Raw genomic sequence first — 18,877 nt, 5'->3', positions numbered from 1 at the left:
AACCTGGGTCTTTCAGATAGAACAATCCTTCTGTACTCGCAGTGGAAGAAACCTCGCCCTTGGTCGCTAGGAATTTGGGAATGGAGCCGTGAGGAAATGCGGCAGGTCATACTGACATAGGCCGTCTTGCTCTGGCCATTTGCTCAGGGTTGGCCAAACTGTGTCTCTCCAGATGTCCATGGACTGCAATTCCCATGCGCCCCTGGCAGGGGCGCATGGGAATTGTAGTCCATGGACATCTGGAGAGACACAGTTTGGCCAACCCTGCTCTAGGAGAACTCCCTGAAGACTGGAGACTGTAATTCTGGGAGAACTCCAGCTGAAAATACTGACCTTTGAATCTCCAGTTTTGGCCCACTGAGGCCAAAGGTTCTGGTAATCACCTTTAAGGTCATACGCAGTCAGGGCCTGGTGTACCTCTCTGCTTACACCCCGCAAAGAGCTCTACGCTCTGTCACTTCCAACCAGCTAGAAATCCCCGGCCTCAAGGTAGCCTGCTGGACCTCAACCAGGGCCAGAACCTCTGAAAAGGCACATCTGGGCATGGAACCAGGGTCACTGCGGGTGGGAAGGTAGTTGTGAAGTTTCTACCTTCTGCAGGGGGCTGGACTAGATGACTCTGGAGGTCCCGACTCTATGACTCTGTGACAGGCCTGCACGGAAGATCAACGGTGACCACCACTGGACCAAGCAGCATTACAGGTGCGCTCCCATGCCTCATCTGTGGAGTTCCCCTACCATAATTCAGAATACACTCAGCTAGACAAAGCACCACCACGCTATTCTTCTTAAATAATGTTTTTTTTAATTCATTATGGAAGAACCCCCACTAGTATTTACATAGTGCAAAAAGCTGTTATTACTAAAAAAAACAAACAAACCACAGTATGATAGTACAATAATCCTTCATAAAAGGGGGACAGGCAATCTCTTTAGGGTGCAATTGGTAATGATTTCTCTATTTTAAATTTTTACGTTTCGTTACTACAAACATGAAGGTTATCAAAGATTGGCAGACATTACTTTATTACAGTCTTTTTTTAAAAAAACGATACGTTTAACCACACAGGAACAGTTCCGGTGCTGTGGCCCTTTTCTTTAAATTGTTAATTGATTTAAGTAGACATTTTTTCCTTAGTATTTCTGTGTGCTAGGACTGGGCCGAAGGCCGTACAATTTCCACACGTGGCTGTTACTTTTTAAAAGGCTATATAATGGATTAGTGATTAAAATCTGGACAATTGACTTAAATCTCGTGATTAATTGGCACAATTTCAAACATTTTAAACCCCCCCCCCCGAAAAAAAACACTGCGACAATTTCAGCAAACAGCAGCTTTCCCAAACATTTTTGCCCACATGCGACTAAAATTGAGCAACTCGACAACACTGTGTAGATATAGCCCCCCCCCCCCAAAGTACATCCCAAGTTCCCTTTGTGTGTTGTGTTCAGACAAGGGCGTTAAGCCAAAAGGGTACACCATCTTCCTTCTCCCTCTTAAAAACAGTGGTCAAATGCAAGAAATCACTGATCAAGATTCCCACTTGTTAAATACACCGCTTAAAATTTAAAACAGGGACGGGGCAGGTGAAATAGGTTTCGTGGGGTTCATGGGCCATCTTAAACGTCACACTGTCATTTTGTAATAGCCTATAGATACCCACACTCTTGTCTGACTATCCAGGGCAGGGGTAGTCAAACTGCGGCCCCTCCAGATGTCCATGGACTACAATTCCCATGAGCCCCTGCCAGTGAACGCTGGCAGGGGCTCATGGGAATTGTAGTCCATGGACATCTGGAAGGCCGCAGTTTGACTACCCCTGATGGCCTTTGTGCTTCAGGCCTACCTTGTATTTCTGCTTTCCGGGAAGAGATTTCTACAAAAAATACTGGGCTTTCAATAAATACTTATCTAACCGGTCACCTCAAAACAATTAATTTCATGACCCTCTAACGTGTCACACCATCTTTCTCCCACAGCCCCCCCTCCCCCCCACCTTGCAACTTTACCGCTAATAAAGTTCACTAAACAAGGAGAGGAACAAATATTTGCTGAGCTTGTCCTAAAAACTGTACCCGCGTAGCGGCAGCAGAAATGGCCGTCTTTCCGCGTGGAAGAAATTCACCGCCTGTGCCGGTATAGGAATTGTACTACAGAGCACACAAAACTACCTTGGCGTTTAAGAGAAGAAAAGAAATGGGACACAGACGCTGTATTAGCGGAGACAACATATTTACGGACACACACATCCCTCACTGCACGAAACTGGAAAAAACCTCTCCTAATATGAAATATATATATAAACAAGCATTCTCTGCATATACATGCATGAAATCTCAATTTCTTCCCAACCAGTGTGCTGTGGCTACTTACCAAAACAGAGAACAGCTTTGTTGACTAACGTCCTACATGCCCCAAAGAGATCTGCTGCAGGTAGGGTAGGGTAGGGTACGGTAGGGTAGGGGGGATTTCCGAGGAACAAGCTGTGAGGTAACAAGACTTCCCTTCCGGAACTCGGAACCTTTTATTGGTCAATCACCAAGAAGTTGGCTCTAGCTTTCTTTCCTTTCAGCAACCGCCAAGCATCTTAAAACACAATCCAGGTTCAGATTGTGTTTCAAAAGGACCCAATCAAGTGACAGGCGTTTGAGTTACTTCCTTCCAAAACTGGGGGGTTGGGGGGAGGCCAATTTGTGAACACCCAGCCACAGTGACAGGATGCACACGGGTATTTCAAAAGACCTCTTCCGGTTCAGCATGTGCCCACAACCCCTTAACACATGCCATTTTTTCTTTCCTGCTACGCTCCCCCCACCCCCACGTTTTGTGACAACATTAGCTCTTTAAGACAGATTGCTTTTTTTTTTTAGCCCCCCCCCCCTCCACCAATAGAAAAGTCTTGCTCTGGAAATGCTTCCAAGGGGTTGGTCCCAAATGATTAAGTGAAAGGAGGAATGAGTGTGAACTATTCTTTCCTCTACTGGGCGTCCCAAACTTCACACCGCATGTGGATTTGTGTTAACATTGAATTCAAAAAACAAACCCTACATTCACCATATTAAAATCCATGCAGCTTATTCGGGGGTGCTTTCGTCGATGCTTATGACGGAGCAAAGCTGGAAAACCTCGAAGCACGCAGGACGTTAAGGGCAGCGTAAAGCAGCCCCGAACGTCTTTTCCTTAAATCAATGAAGTCCCGACCCCCCTCCTCAATGAAATCACTCCCACCTCTTACCATTCCGGAGATCTGTTTCTCTGTGGTGAGCAACGCGACAGAACGGAAGGGTCCGCGTTCTCAACAACCGGAAAAAAAAAACACGCTTACAAAAGAGCACAAGGCAAGACACGGTCAGGTCTGAAGCATGCTAACAAACACCCAACGCTCCCCCCCCACCTCTTCTTTTCCCCCACTTCTAAACATAGCCACAACACCCACCTCACTGTCTGCTGAAGAGGTGTGGCTTTGGGTTTTTTTTTTTCCATATTTACATATCATTTATGAAAATGTATTCACATTCCTGAGGTAAGTAAAGGACTGACATACTGGCTGAATGAAGACAAAAAGAAACCCCCCCCACCCCCTCCTCGAAAGCCCCTGTGGGGACTGGGTCCCTTCTCTGTGGTCCTTGCTGACAATGTCAGAGGTAGCCCCTCTCTTTCCCAGAATGCCTTGCTCAATGGCTTTTAAACCGGGGACGGCCAGCTTTTCAAGAGCGTTCTTGCTCAAGCGCATAAGAGGCCAGCAGGGAAACTTGCAACGAGCTTGCCGTTTGGCTACGCCGTTCGGCAAAAGCGGGATCGGTCTGCTAACAGACGTACTTCTCCCTGCCTGCCAATAAGTTTGTCCTGTTCTCCGTTCGGGGACATGATGACACAAGGCAAAATGCTTTCAGGGGAAGATACCAATGACAAAGCGCAGATTGGTCACTGTTGCCAGGCTTAAAAATAGTTCATGTTAGGCTTGTGTGCTTCGGCGGCCGTTCAAGCCCGAGGCAGCTTGAACGGCCACCAAAGCAGCCGTAGCGCGCCAGCCAAGTTCGTAGTCTGAAAAGGTTGCAAAATGGTCATTTGTAAAGTAGCATTCGTGAACAAAAACACCATGTTAAGGGGTTTCCCAAGTGACAGTTCCCACAAACAAGCCCTCCTTTTTTGGGAGACAAAAGAGAGATCACACTTGAACACACACAGATACTCCGGGGTTCGTAAGGGCCAAAGGAAGAAAGTCAGCTACCCAAAATATTTATGTCGTGAATTAAATACGCATATTAAACGCGACAAAGTGCAAAACGCTGAGATGAAGCACGCGGAAGCCATGGCTGCAGATCCTTACGACAGTTAACGTTTTTGTTTTTTGTTTTTTTTTAAATATTAAAGTTTCCTGAGTTTGCGCTGGCGTTTACGGGATATAGTTAGAGTCGGTACGCTTGGGATCCACAGGCCCGCCGGCCGCGGGCTTCTGCTGGGATTTGCACGGCGGCTTCTCCGGCGTCCATTCTTCGCCGTCGAGGGCCGTGTCGAGCGGCTCGGGGGCTTCCAGTTCTTCCTCGTCGCTTTGCTCGACGTTATCGTCCTCGGTGCTGCTGAGGCTCTTCCCGAGCTGGAGCGTTTCCATAGTCCGTTGGGTCTCGGAGACCCAGGATTCAATTCTGCTGTTGAGCTGCACTTCCTCGGATATAGGTTCGTGAGCATAGTCGTCTTCGTCCTCCTCGTCCTCGTCCTCTTCTTCCTCGAGCATCCCCGGGACAAGGGTACTGGTCGTGCTGGTCATCGAGGAGTTCAAGATATCCCTGCAGCTGCCGTCCAAGGACCCCGTGTCTGTGCTCTGCTGAGAGGCCCATTCCAGGTCGTCCGGCTTCGCCTCCTCTTTCCCACGAGCCACGACTGAAGGGATCCCGGCCGTGGCTAGAGAGAGCTGTTTGTTGGCAGCTGTTGCCATGGCTGAGCTTGCTTCTGCCCCAGCCACCGTGGCGTCGTCAGGCTTTTCCGGAGCGGGAGCTTTACAGCTTGCCTCTCTCTCGTTCTCGGAGGTTTCTAAGCCATCCGATGTTTCCACCATATTCCTCCAGTTGGTTTCTGCCGGGATCAAAATGTTGAGAGGTTGATGACTGGAATTGACGAGGTTTTCGAACACACACACACAAATGACAACCGCAAAGAAGGATCTTGAGCAAGTTGCCTACCGTGTACTCCACCCCTCCTTGTTACCTCTAACGTTCCCCATCCCATCCAATTCACACAACCATCAAGAGGTGAAGAACATGGCAACGGTGGTTCTTCTCCTCCATAGAATCATAGATAGAATCACAGAATAATAGAGTTGGAAGGGACCTCCTGGGCCATCTAGTCCAGCCCCCTGTACTATGCAGGACACTGACATCCCAATCGCTCATCCACTGTAACCTGCCTCCCCCTTGAGCCTTCCCAGAATCAGCCTCTCCGTCAGATGGCTCTCCAGTCTCTGTTTAAAAATATCCAGAGTTGGAGAGTCCACCACCTCCCGAGGAAGCCTGTTCCACTGAGAAACCGCTCTAACTGTCAGGAACTTCTTCCGGATGTTGAGACGGAATTTCTGTTGAAATAATTTCATCCCATTCGTTCTGGGGCAGGAGAGAACAATTCTGCTCCATCCTCCACATGGCAGCCTTTTAAATACTTGAAGATGGTTATCAGATCCCCTCTCAGTCGCCTCCTCTCCAGGCTAAACAGACCAAGCTCCCCCAACCTTTCCTCATACATCTTGGTCTCCAAACCCCTCACCATCTTTGCTGCCCTCCTCTGGACACGCACCACTTTGTCTACATCCCTCTTCAACTGGGGTGCCCAAAACTGAGCACCCCTTGCTGCTTGCTGTTCCAAAGAGGGCCCTGCAACCAGGTAGTGAGGAGAAGCAGCAGCGCCAGGCAGCTCCGGGCGTTGGCAGAGCCCCCTGCTGCGACATGGGTGGGAGATGAAAGATGCCAACCCTCAACAATGACCCTTAAGCATATCACTTCCTTCTGTGCTCGGACAGAAGGGTTACTTAGCCTATGAGACAGTTGCCTGAGCGGAATGACACGGCCGGCGGGGGAAGAAAACAAGTTCCATTAAGAAACACGCTCACCGTACTCCTTTTCGTTCACTTCCGAGATGGGCTCGGAAATAACGCTGCAGAACGAGATGGCGCTGGCGGCGGAAGGGTTCCTAGAGTGGCCCATGTGGTGGGGCACTTTCTTTATGTTCTTCAAGGCCTCCTCCTGCTCTTGCTCCATAGCTGCCACCATGTCTCGGTACGCCTGCCTGGCCTCTTCAGTTAGGGACACTAGTTTGTTGAAGAGGCTCTGGAAAGACAAGGAGATCCGCGAGGAGATTAAGAAAGACTCAAAAACACTCTTGGGATCTGGTGCACGTTATGACGTGAGGCCGCTTGTCAGGTCTGGCCTGAGAGAATATTCTGTTTGATGCATGCTCCAAAGAAATTTGAGATAAACCACTGGGTTTGTGATCTTTCCCCCTCCCCCATCCTGCAACAAAATACTACAGACCGGGAGGAGGTAATCGCCAACAATATTGAAGGCGCAAAAATTCATTCCGGTTCCGCACCGGTCTGTGACGAAAACAGAGTCATTCAGAGATAAAATGAACACAAAGGCGCTTATTTCACTCTGAAATGTGGGAAGCAGAATCCATGTACGCTGTTAGATGAAGAGTCACCTGCTTGTTAAATGAATCTTCATCGAAGACATTAAAAACTTGCCATGGGAGAGTGCTGCAGAAAACACTGGAGCATCCTAAAATCTATTCATTTAACGTTACACGGGAAGGAACCTCACTGACTCTTGTTCTGACTGGCATTTGAGGATATTTCGTTAGACCCAAAGGACTGAGAATAAAGGGGAAACAACTCATGCAATGCTGTGACAGACAACATTCTAGAGCAATTCTGCATATCCGAAGAACACGATTCAACAGAATTTCACCCTTTTGTTCAAGTGTCAACCTAGTCCCCACAGAATGAGGACACTTCCCATGTATTCCAAGTCAACTCGGGAGTTTAATTCATTATTAGAGCAAGAAAGAGACAGCCCATGAATACTGGGTGTGGAGATTCAAGTGTCAAGGATGGGTAGCAATTTCGGTGCTTTGTTATTAAACCCGCTGCATGTGCAAACTCATTCCTTTCTTGCAAAATATGGATGAGAAGCCTCGTTCTGCAATTTTGGATTTTTGTGTAGAACGGGAACTTTGCCCTTGTTCCCTGAGCATATGACAGGCGCTGAGGCTTTCTTGCGAAGTCCTGCTATGGCACATAAACACATGAGCCACTTCCTTTCACGAGATTTGGAAAGGTTTTAAGACTGTTTTGAGCAACCTACAAAGACCGTTGTTCGGTGGAAGGGGCTCTATTTGGACTCACTTGGGTTGATTAGCTGGAGCAGTAAGTGTCAAATTAAGGGCTGGAATATTTGCTGCAGAGCAAAGCAACTATCGGGGTTATATGCTAAAGTTTTGAAGAGGGGGAAGTGTGAGATGAGAGCCTCTTGTGGCGCAGAGTGGCAAACGGCAGAAATGCAGTCTGAAAATGTCTGCCCGTGAGGCTGGGAGTTTGATCCCAGCAGCCGGCTCAAGGTTGACTCAGCTTTCCGTCATTCCGAGGTCGGTAAAATGAGTCCCCAGCTTGCTGCTGGGGGGTAAAGGGTAATGACTGGGGAAGGCACTGGCAAACCACCCCGTATTGAGTCTGCCATGAAAACGCTGGAGGGCGTCACCCCAAGGGTCAGACATGACCCGGTGCTTGCACAGGGGATACCTTTACCTTTTAAGTGTGAGATGAGCCATTTTAAAAACAGGACAATATGCCTCCATTTAAAAAAAAAAAATCTGAACCGTGCTTATCTTGTTCCTTTTGGGTGACAGCTTTTAAAGACGTGCGCTGCGTTTGGGGCCCTTCCGGGGAACGTAAGTGGGGCAGAATTTTTTCCAAACGAACAAGCAGCCGAGGACGTGTCCTCGGGCCCAATCCAGAATGGCACAGAGACACCGAAAGAACCAAAACAGCTAACATGGGGTGGGATGCTCTTACCTCAGCACCGGCGTAATTGAAGATCCCCACCACGCTCACGGGGACTAGCTTGTTCACACAGCGGCCAAGAGCTTTGCGCCCGAGGGCGAAGACAAAAGGGATCTCCTGCTCACGAGCCATAGCTATTACATTGTACAGGGCTTCATCCAGTCCACCTGAGGGCATGCCAAAGAGAAGAAGCAAAGCGGCCTAAGCTTAACACTCTCGCAGCTAACCAAAGTTTGCCAAACTTAACATCTCCCCTCCAATGACATGAGTCAAGCCGATTCCTTTCTCTCGTAAAAGAACAGCAATTGTGTGTATGGAGTTGACACAATTCACAGGACCAACAAGGAAACTCTTCACAGATTATGCCATTTATAAGGTTTTTGAAAAAAGTATATACCTAAAAACATGCACATCTTAAAATCCATGTGATTAGGAAGATGGGAGCCAATCCTGGTTCGTGTCAAGGGTAGCCTCTGTGACAAATCCAGATTTCTTGAGGTATGATAGTTTAAAAGAGAGCCAGTTTGGTGTAGTGGTTAGGAGTGCGGACGTCTAATCTGGCACGCCAGGTTCGATTCTGCGCTCCTCCACATGCAGCCAGCTGGGTGACCTTGGGCTCCCCACAGCACTGATAAAGCTGTTCTGACCGAGCAGGAATATCAGGGCTCTCTCAGCCTCACCCACCCCACAGGCTGTCTGTTGTGGGGAGAGGAAAGGGAAGGCGACTGTAAGCTGCTTTGAGCCTCCTTCAGGTAGGGAAAAGCGGCATATAAGAACCAACTCTTCTTCTTCTTCAGCAATATCAGGGCTCTCTCAGCCTCACCCACCCCACAGGGTGCCTGCTGTGGGGAGAGGAAAGGGAAGGTGACTGTAAGCCACTTTGAGCCTCCTTCAGGTAGGGAAAAGTGTCATATAACTCTTCTTCTTCTAAATAAGGCCCCAGGAGGCATCCCCCACATAAAACGGAATCACGGTCCATAATTCACACATACCTGTGAGGTGGGTGAGGCTGAGAGACCCCTGATATCACTGCTCGATCCATATGGGGGAGCGCAGAATTGAACCTGGCTCGCCAGATTAGAAGTCCGCACTCCTAACCACTACACCAAACTAGCTCCAATACACGAAACCACTACCCATTCAAAACATGTCCTGCATAGTGCAGGGAGTTGGACCAGATGACCCAGGAGGTCCCTTCCAACTCTATCATTCCATAATTCGATGATTCTACCCCCTTGAGCAATCACGCATGCACTCAACATCATCTCTTTAAAAAAAAGAACAAACCCATCGGTCATTGCCAGATCAAGACGCAGCATTCTACCCATGTGTCCTTGTATGCTATCTAACGTTTCACCCAGAATCCAGACTGCTCCCTGCCCAACCAGCCGCAGCCTCACCAGGGCGCACGTGAAAAGGGGGCAAAGAGAGCGTGCCGCCAACTTAATACCTTTGGACTGGATTTTCTCACAGTTGGGAGAGATGATGACACACTTGATCTTGTTGAGCTTCATGTGCTTGGTCACCTCGCGCAAGCCCATCACCAGCCTCCGCTTCGCCTTCGCTCTCATGGGGTCCTTCTGGTAAATGCGCTCTTGGAAGCTCACGAGCTCTTGCAGGAGGAGCGTCACGCACTCATCGATCTCTTTGCTCAGCACCTGATTACAGTACCTGGCCATTGAGGGAAAGCACATGGTGAAGCGCACTACAACAACAAGTCCCACTGCTCTCACTAAGTTCATTTGTGTGTGTGTGTGTGTGGGGGGGGAGGCTTAACAGCCTGAAGGCACCATCCCTCTGCAAGAGAACGAACGGCTCACGCTCAAATGCTTTGACACCGGAAGCGCACTAAACAGCCACTAGAAATTACGGCTGGCCGGCCGCTAAGGGCCGTTCTGCTGGCGTCACTGGGAATTGGCTGCTCAGCGCCCCCTAAAGAAACAAAAAGGCATTACGGCCAATTCCGCCTTCCCGCCTCCACAGAAAAGGAGATATGAGAACGGCAGATGTTTGCGGGATGCGGCATTAGCATCAGGCTGGCCTCCCTGAAATAAAGCAATACGTTATAGAATGCATCACGCACATGCGCCACAATGGCAGAAGAGACAGCACGACAGGGAGCAAGTGTGCCCTTAGTTACTGGCTAGTAACTTCATCTGTGCCCACTTGCAGCACAGGGCACACTGATAGCTCCTAGAATCCTGCTTTTTGAAAATAAAAGAAGGGTTCCTGTACAACTTTTTGCCACGCATGACCTTTCTCCAACCAGTATGCCTGATAGTTCAGCATTGTTAGAACTGATATGTAGTACAGAGGTGCGCGTAACTCAGGATTTCTCAGCCAGGCTTTCCCTGAAACCCTGGGGTTTCCTGATGGCCCTGGAAGGGTTTCTCCGATTGGCTGGGGGTCAATTTTTTATACGTTCAAATGTTTTAAACATTTATCAGATGATCATATATAGTCACGTTGACCTGCCCCCCCTCTCAAAATGGCCAATCCTGGGCCTGGAGGGGGTAGAAAGGGAAGGAGCCCTGGCCAAACAAATCTTTGCTGCTCTGGTGATATCACATCAGGTGGGAGTGGTTTGGCTGATGTCACGTGACTTCCAGGGTCGCGACAGGAAGATGTGCCTTGCTGGCGTCACTTCTGGGGTTTCTCAGAGCCTAAATAATGTTTCGGGGTTTTCTCAATTGCAAAATTGGTTGAGAAAGGCTGGTGTAACCCTCTCCCTCCTCTAGGATCACGGACGGCCCGAACGCCATCTCTTTGGAGCAATTACACCTGGCCAAGCACATTTCACAGAACCAGCTCTTGCAAAAGACATTAACAAACAAAAACCCGAAAGCTGTTCTTACTCTCTGAATCGCTTGCTGTGAATCTTGGTGATGGTCGAAGAAGCCATGGGACTCCCTATTCCGGAACTGGCTGGAGATCCTTGGGAAACCGGAGTCATGCAATAGGGAGAGTTCTGGCTTGCTGGAGAGAGTGAGGCGTCACTGGGCATGCTCAGGCCGGCTTCTGCAACAGAGGGGAGAACAGCAAATGACTTCTCAGGTCATGGGGACACTGCTGGCCATTTTCCCCTGATGTAGTTTGCACAAAGCACCACAGTGGCCACACTGTCCTTTTCGATAGGGGCTTTTGGCATGGATCACAGGATCACAGATCCTGTGGAAGGGGCCACACAGGGCCACACAGGCCATCTAGTCCAACCCCCTGCTCAACGCAGGATAGAATCATAGAATCATAGAGTTGGAAGGGGCCACACAGGCCATCTAGTCCAACCCCCTGCTCATAGAATCATAGAATCATAGAATCATAGAATCATAGAATCATAGAATCATAGAATCATAGAATCATAGAATCATAGAATCATAGAGTTGGAAGGGCCATACAGGCCATCTAGTCCAACCCCCTGCTCATAGAATCATAGAATCATAGAATCATAGAATCATAGAATCATAGAATCATAGAATCATAGAATCATAGAATCATAGAATCATAGAATCATAGAGTTGGAAGGGGCCATACAGGCCATCTAGTCATAGAATCATAGAATCATAGAGTTGGAAGGGGCCATGCAGGCCATCTAGTCCAACCCCCTGCTCAACGCAGGATCAGCCCAGAGCATCCTAAAGCATCCAAGAAAAGTGTGTATCCAACCTTTTGTGGTTAAATCATGGCCTTTGAGGTCTTAATCATGGGATAAGGCTTAAGGGGGTGGGCAGGTTACAGTGGATGAGTGATAGGGTTGTGAGTGTCCTGCATAGTGCAGAGGGTTGGACTAGGTGACCCAGGAGGTCCTTTCCAACTCTATGATTCTATGATTCCTCCCCCTACCCCTTCAAAAAAGAAGCAGCAGCTATTCCCACAAGTCACAGGATGGTCTGGAGGTCCCACTGCTGTTGCCCACCTCACCCTCCAACCTCAGCACACTGGTAAGCAGAAGCTGGCTACTGTTAAACATTGAGGAACCACTGTGGTTCTCCGGATGTCCACAGACTACAATTGCCAGCATGCTGTTAGCAGGGGGCTCATGGGAATTGCAGTCCATGGACATCTGGAGAGACCTTGTGCAGCCACCCCTGGACCAGTTGTTGCTACCGACAGCCACTAATGGTTATATCCCTGATAAACTTGTTTGTTAAAAGCCATTCACTGTGATTCAGAGATCAGTGTGTTTATTAGACAGGGATAAAAGACAACAAGGACAAAAATCCTTGTTTCCACAGCCCAAGATTGAAATGGACATTATTTCTGGTTCACTGTTCATTTCCAATGTAGAATGAAAATGAGGCACAAGCCTTGGGGGGGGGGCGGTCTAAAAAGCACAATTCTGATCCATATTCATAAACGGAGACACGGTGCAATTTCAGCGGAACTCTGGTTTAGTTTACAAAAAGAAGAGCATCCAACACTTATGCCTCTCCAGCATGTCGCTTTGATTCCAGGGCCTCTTTATCTGTTATTAATTCATTTACTTTATTTTAGTGCTCTGTTTACGGCTCTCTAATTTTTATCGGGGGATTATGGGCTTTTACTGTGCTTTTTATGGCTTTTATACTGCAAACCGCCACGGGACGGCCATCGCCATGGGCGGGGGTGGCATATAAATCAAAGAATAAAATAAATAAATAATTCATCGACACCCTCTGCCTTTCCCTCCCGCGAGGAACCAAAGCGGCTCAATGCCATTCTCCCCCCCTCGGTTTTCTCCTCAACAACCCTGCGAGGTAGTGGCAGGCCCATGCTGGGGGTCCAGCCCAAGGTCACCTTCCAGGTACTAGCTGGGACACTTAACCACTACCCCACGCTGGCCCTCGCACACATCTGAGTGTCATCCTTGTGGTCCTGACCTTCTTGAGACGCCAGGTCTTCTGACTGGCTGGCAGCCAGGTCCAGAGACACCTCCTGCTCTTCCTCAGCACCCGGAAGGCTTTGATCAACGGACAAGCGTCCTTTCTTCTCTTCTCTCTCTTTCAAGATGATCTGCCAAGGACAAGGAGAACAAAAAAAAAAGCTTTCCATCGGCCAGGAAGCAGTAAAGAAGCTGGCGCCACCTTCAGCTACCCGCTACGAGAAAAAAAGTTCCAGGATTCATACAGAACCTTCTCGGTTCATAGTACTAAAAGTCCTAAAAGAGCAACTGGTTTTGGGGCGTCTGTGTGTGTTTGTGTCACAGATGGATGCTGCCAGTGGCCTGTTTGCCACAGCACCGCTAAAACAAGACATGGACAACGGATCCCATTTCAGAGCAGATCTAAATACATTATATATATCGATATCGATGAGGACCATTTTGCTGGAAACTAACCGAAGGGATACCAAGAATTAATTTCTTTAAAAACACGGCATGCAAACTGCCACCCGCATTTAAAAATTAACCAGGAGGCATTTTGAAGTCACGAAATGTCTCCCGACGATACATTTTTCATGCGTACAGAAAGGTGCTACGCACACTGGTCATTAATGTAGCAAGTAGCAGGTATCCGAGAGACAGGAACTTAAAAAAAGAAAAGAAAAAGAGAGAGTGAGAGAGAAAGAGAGAGAGAGAGAGAGAGAGAGAGAGAGAGAGAGAGAAGGACAAGATCTTCAGCAGAGGGCTAGCAGATCAAGCCCTCTTGAGGGATTTTCTATGCCACAGGAACCAAACCCATGAAACTGTCCATTCCCACGTACAAAATATTGCTAAAAACGGTTTTTTAAAAACCTGCCTGCCCAAGAAGCAAATAGTTTCAGAGGGTGGCCATTCTGGTCCACAGGGCAACAGTTAAGAGTCCAGCAGTACTACAAGGGGTGCGTGTTTTTGTGTGTGTGTGTGTGTGTGTGTGTGTGTGTGTGTGAGAGAGAGAGAGAGAGAGAGAGAGAGAGAGAGAGAAAGAAAGAAAGAAAGAAAGAAAGAAAGAAAGAAAGAAAGAAAGAAAGAAAGAAAGAAAGAAAGAAAGAAAGAAAGAAAGAAAGAAAGACTCCCTTCATCAGATACAAGTAGGAATTAAGATCTGCATAATTATATCTTAGTCAAAAGGTGAAAGGGAAGTTACAAAACGGCTTTGTAAAAGATACAAAGGTATAATATAGATCAGCTTGATTAGAGCAGAAGAGCAATGCAGTTCATGGGGCAGGACATTAGCGTTTCAGCCCTCGAGGGGGGACTCTAACTGGGGCTGAAGTTGTGAAAGAACTCGGGTGTTTGTCTAAAAGCTGCTCACCTTTTTAAGCGCTGTGGGACGCTTCAACTTTGAAAGCTCTCTCTCCTTCCCTCGTTTTATTTTGGGGCCGGTGGAATCCAACGGATTGAGACAACTCACGGAAGGCTGCCCTTTAGCTAAAGATTTTCGATTAGCGGGTTCTTTGGCATGAAAAGGAGCCGGGCTGCCAACTAAAAGTGGACAAAAAGATACAACTGAAGGAAAACAGGCAGAGGCTCAGTTTTGTTTTCCCCCAACAGATCAGTTCTCATTACAGAGGCCCTTTCCTTCCTTGGAAATAAAGGACAAACAATGGCAGGAAGTTACATCATGAAATGAGCTCACTTCCAGACTGTGCTTGGCTTGCTGCTGCAAGCAAACACATACCTGTTCACTGCGGAATAGAAACACTCTATGCACGCCAGCGTCAAACAGACTACAACAGGCAATTATGTAGTACGCGCTGCTCAAGAAGTGGCTTTATACCTTCAGTTCTTGGAATTGCTCAGAGTATAGTGCGGGCTGGCAAGGGGCTCATGGTTATGGTAGTCCACAAACAGCTGGACAGCCATAAAGAGCGCTTTAAGGTTAGTTTAATGCTCTCTTAAAGTGGAAAACAAGGCAATGTTATAAAGGACTCACCTGTGTATGAGAGGGGCCGGGTATTGGTGATCTGCCGGGCCTTCATGGCTTGCTGCTGTTTCTCGAGGGCGGCTAGCATGTCTCCCAAGTCTAGCTGCACGGGCGTTTTGCTCTTTTTCCCAGCTGCTTTAGAAACAGCTTCCTACAATAAAAGGGACGCTGTTGGTCTCTAGCAGGCGGAAAGGCCCCCTACTCAATTCACCTTATTCACAGTCCACTTTTCTCATTGAGACTCAAGGCGGATCTAGCAATGTGGGTCAATACAATGAACGGAGTAAGGCAGCTAATAAGCAAGGTAATAGGACTAGGATTGCAGAAATATGGAGCAACTAGAAATATAGCCCGCTGTATAAGGGATACAACGGGCTCTAGATACTTACAGTTTCTTGTGTCCCGCGGCGACGGCTCTCCGTGTCAGCTCCGTCTTGTGAGCGGCGGCGGGGGAGGCAGGGAGGGCCCGGCAGCCGCGCGCCGCAGGACTGCGGGGGTCTTTGTTTGGCAGCGGCCCGACGCAGCGAGAGGCGCTTTGCGCCTCTCGCTGCATCAGGCCGCTGCCCGAGGGAGCCCTCGGCAGCCGCGCTCCATGTGACTGCCGGGGGCTCCCTTGGGTAGCCGGCTGACGCGGCGAGAGGCGCTTTGTGCCTCTCGCCGCGTCAGGCCGGGAGCAACTGCGAGCCGCGCTGTGCGCAGCTCGCAGTTGCTGGGGCTGGGAATCGGAGGGACCAATCGGCAGGCGCTTCGCGCCTGCCAATTGGTCCCTCTGATTGTCTGTCCTGAGGAAAGGTCCAATCTGGACCCTTCCTCATCACGGACAAATCCCACCTCAAGAGCCCTTAACGATTTATTTAGTCCGTGGCGCCCGCGGCGCCACGGGCGGTTTAAAGATGTGTAGAGGCAACGTCTGGACAACCTGCCTTGGGGGTGATCTGGCTGCATTAATATGGCCCTTCCAGTAGAAGAAGAGAAGAAGAGTTGGTTCTTATATGCCGCTTTTCTCTACCCGAAGGAGGCTCAAAGCGGCTTACGATCGCCTTCCCATTCCTCTCCCCACAACAGACACCCTGTGGGGTGGGTGAGGCTGAGAGAGCCCTGATATCACTGCCCAGTCTGAACAGTTTTATCAGTGCCGTGGGGAGCCCAAGGTCACCCAGCTGGTTGCATGTGGGGGAGCGCAGAATCGAACCTGGCATGCCAGATTAGAAGTCCACACTCCTAACCACTATGCCAAACTGGCTCAAACTGGCAAACCACTACACCAACCAGTACAGCTTCCCCACCCTTCCTTCCAAGGAGCTCAGCATGGGATATGTGGTTCTTTTTTCTTCATTCTTCCAGCAATGAAGATCAGGCCAGGTGTGTACACCTGCCTCAAGAGCCACTCACTACATTGTATTGCCACTACACTGTATCTGCTGTAGGGTTTGTGTCTTCTAGCAACAAAGGTCTTAAGGGTTACAGGCAAAACACTTAATTCAGTTCCCCGGAGAGCTCTCTGCTCTTAGAATACCAACAGACTGGTTGTCCCTGTAGCAAGTTGGGGTGGGTGGAACTGTAGATGCTTCTGGGGGCTTGAATGGGGTGCCAGTGGGCCACACTTGATGTAAACAAAAGACTGCTTCAGAGTTATGACACCAAAGCCAACAAACCTGCAGCTTCCTCTGCTCCATGCTGATTTCTGAATACTCCTGAGCTGTGGCCAAAGCTGCAGCCAGCGCTTTCTTCTTTTGACTTTTTGCCCGCTTGGGAACGGAGGTCGTGATCGGAATGGGAGTCTGCACGATGTTGATCGGGGAATTCTCGGGCAAGTCGTCCAGCTAGGATTAACGAGGAGAAACCACCGTGCAATTTAAAAAAAAACGTGTTGTTGCAATGGAAAGCAGAAACGTGGCTTCCCCCAATTTGCTCCTTTTCCCCACAAGTGTAAAAGGAGACAGAAGCAAACAGCTTCACAGTTGGACTACTTTGCACTCGCAGCAAGTGGGGAAAGCAGTTGAGACACCCCGGGTAGCCCTCTGACAGCCCTGCAGTGTAGGTCAGAGGGTAGCCCTCTGACAGCCCTGCAGTGTAGGTCAGCCCTGCAGTGTACAGCAACAAAAAGGGGAGGCGGGGTAACAGTCAAGGGACAGATGCTTGCCAAAGGCAATTAAGTAGCTTCACCATCTGAGTGAGATTTGAACCAACCCTTGCATCCTGCTCTCTTAACATCCCTCACGAGAACATTCTACAAGGTGATACTCTGCCAAGTGCATCTGCTGGGAGCCTGTGTGCAAAACCGCCTCTGTTCTGGGGATTTCTTGATGTGAGGACTTGCACATATGCAGCAAAGGCATCCTATTTGTTTACATAGTGGCTGCCGTACGCAGACCAGTTAGATGCCCCTGAGAGTGCAGAGACGGCTTCTGCCACGCACCAGCGAACAGCTCTTTAGGAAGGGGTGGGGGAAGGAGACAGACATCGGGGGCCTGTAAAATTTGCATACGAATTTTCATTTTAACTCTTGCTGCGATAGAGTGAGACGGTGGCTAATACCTTGGATGGACTAGCCCCATAGAGGTGGGATTGCAGCCATTTCCTTTTGGTGAAAGACTGCGAAGAGGTAATAAAAGGGACACAAAATTCTGCACCACCCTCTCCTTCATCTCAGCACTGTGAAATGAACTCACAGACCGTAAACCTGGGTCCTTAAGTAGTACATCACGTACGCTGGGCTAGAAACTTGTTAAAAAATGAAGCAAAAGCTGAAGTGGAAACAGTTTTCGACAACCTGCACTTGGAAAAAAAAAACAAAAAACAGAAGTTCATTCAAATGCTTTTTTGCTTACCACTTTCGGGGTATGTTTCTGCTGCACATTTGCACTTTTAGAATTTCCACTGTCGCTATTTAATTCTGGAAATTCTTCTTCATCCTAAACAGAGACGGAGGGAAGTTTTAAAGTGCGTGACCCGAAACCGACATTTCACAGAGCTTCCGCCTTAGCGGGGAGCCAGAACAAAAGGGGACAAAGTGCGGAAATGAAGAGGTGCCAAATGGGAATGATTTAAAAAAAAATCCCCTAAATTCCTAATCGCAAGAGGGTAATTTAAATGATGGCACAGTCAGAAAGAGGGAAAGGCAACAGCATCAACAGGAGAGAATACTCTTAAAGCCAACAGCATGAAATCCATGGGAAGTGTTTTTGACACTGTAAGTCGTTTGCCCCCAAATATATTTGAGTAAGGACAAGCGGTGCTGCGAGGTGTCAAACTCAAAATCTCAGGGAGGCAACATTGAGCAACTGAAAAGGGATGCAGCCCACTGAAGTGTCTTGTAAGCAAAAGTTTGCAGGTTCAAACCACGGAGTCCCCATGGCTCCAGGCCAGGAAAGAACCTCTGCCAAGATTCTAAGAGCTTCTCTCAAAGTCGATGGCACTCGAGGGTATGTGGCTTTAGTGAAGGAGTAGTCAACCTGTCGTCCTCCAGATGTTCATGGACTACAATTACCATGAGCCCCTGCCAGCAAACGCTGGCAGGGGCTCATGGGATTTGTAGTCCATGAACATCTGGAGGACGACAGGTTGACTACCTCTGGCTTAGTGGGAATGCCAGAAGACTACAGGCTCAAGGAGCTGCTGGTTACCATATGAGGTCACCACAAGTCTGCTGATGGCAAAAAAACCCCCCAAAAGGTGGATGATGAGACAGACCCCAACTAGACTCCCTGGAGAGCTATTGCTAGTCGAAGTCAGTGCTGATCTTAGGGACCAGCAGTCTGACTCAGGAGAATACCGGTTCATGTGCAGGCTATATGGACCAATTTTATTTTTCACCTTATGTTTATTTCTTATTTGTCACCTGCCTTTCCCAGTGAGATTCAAGGCATAATAAAATCTATAAAATCTATAAAGATTTTACAGGCTTTCTCAACAGCCCGGGAAGGGTTTCCCAGATGGGTGGGAGTTAATTCATTTTTAATCTGTTTTTTTAAATCTGGTCAACGTTTCTTGGATTATATGACCATA

The 18,877-nt window shown here is 48.6% G+C and overlaps 2 protein-coding genes across 3 annotated transcripts in view; both read right to left on the bottom strand.

Moving 5' to 3' along the window:
• The window catches only part of SHC4 (SHC adaptor protein 4), a 46,091-nt gene extending 43,584 nt beyond the window's left edge, over nt 1-2,507 (bottom strand). Inside the window, exon 1 of the mRNA XM_077318219.1 lies at nt 2,375-2,507. The gene's annotated coding sequence lies outside the window, so the exon portion shown is untranslated. The remainder of the gene's footprint in view (nt 1-2,374) is intronic.
• The window catches only part of SECISBP2L (SECIS binding protein 2 like), a 38,226-nt gene continuing 20,131 nt past the window's right edge, over nt 783-18,877 (bottom strand). For both annotated transcript variants that reach the window (XM_077318217.1, XM_077318218.1), the window contains exons 9-18: nt 17,701-17,784; nt 16,525-16,692; nt 14,879-15,020; nt 14,258-14,427; nt 12,905-13,037; nt 10,904-11,066; nt 9,499-9,719; nt 8,061-8,215; nt 6,102-6,318; nt 783-5,074 (exon numbers count right to left, since the gene is read on the bottom strand). In XM_077318217.1, coding sequence (XP_077174332.1) covers nt 4,398-5,074; nt 6,102-6,318; nt 8,061-8,215; nt 9,499-9,719; nt 10,904-11,066; nt 12,905-13,037; nt 14,258-14,427; nt 14,879-15,020; nt 16,525-16,692; nt 17,701-17,784 — 2,130 coding nt within the window. In that variant the 3' untranslated portion in view covers nt 783-4,397. The remainder of the gene's footprint in view (nt 5,075-6,101; nt 6,319-8,060; nt 8,216-9,498; nt 9,720-10,903; nt 11,067-12,904; nt 13,038-14,257; nt 14,428-14,878; nt 15,021-16,524; nt 16,693-17,700; nt 17,785-18,877) is intronic.

This window comes from Paroedura picta, chromosome 18, assembly GCF_049243985.1.
Source record: "Paroedura picta isolate Pp20150507F chromosome 18, Ppicta_v3.0, whole genome shotgun sequence".
NCBI lineage: Eukaryota > Metazoa > Chordata > Lepidosauria > Squamata > Gekkonidae > Paroedura > Paroedura picta.
Note: the sequence above shows the minus strand (reverse complement) of the source record. Positions and strands in the feature narration are given on the sequence as shown.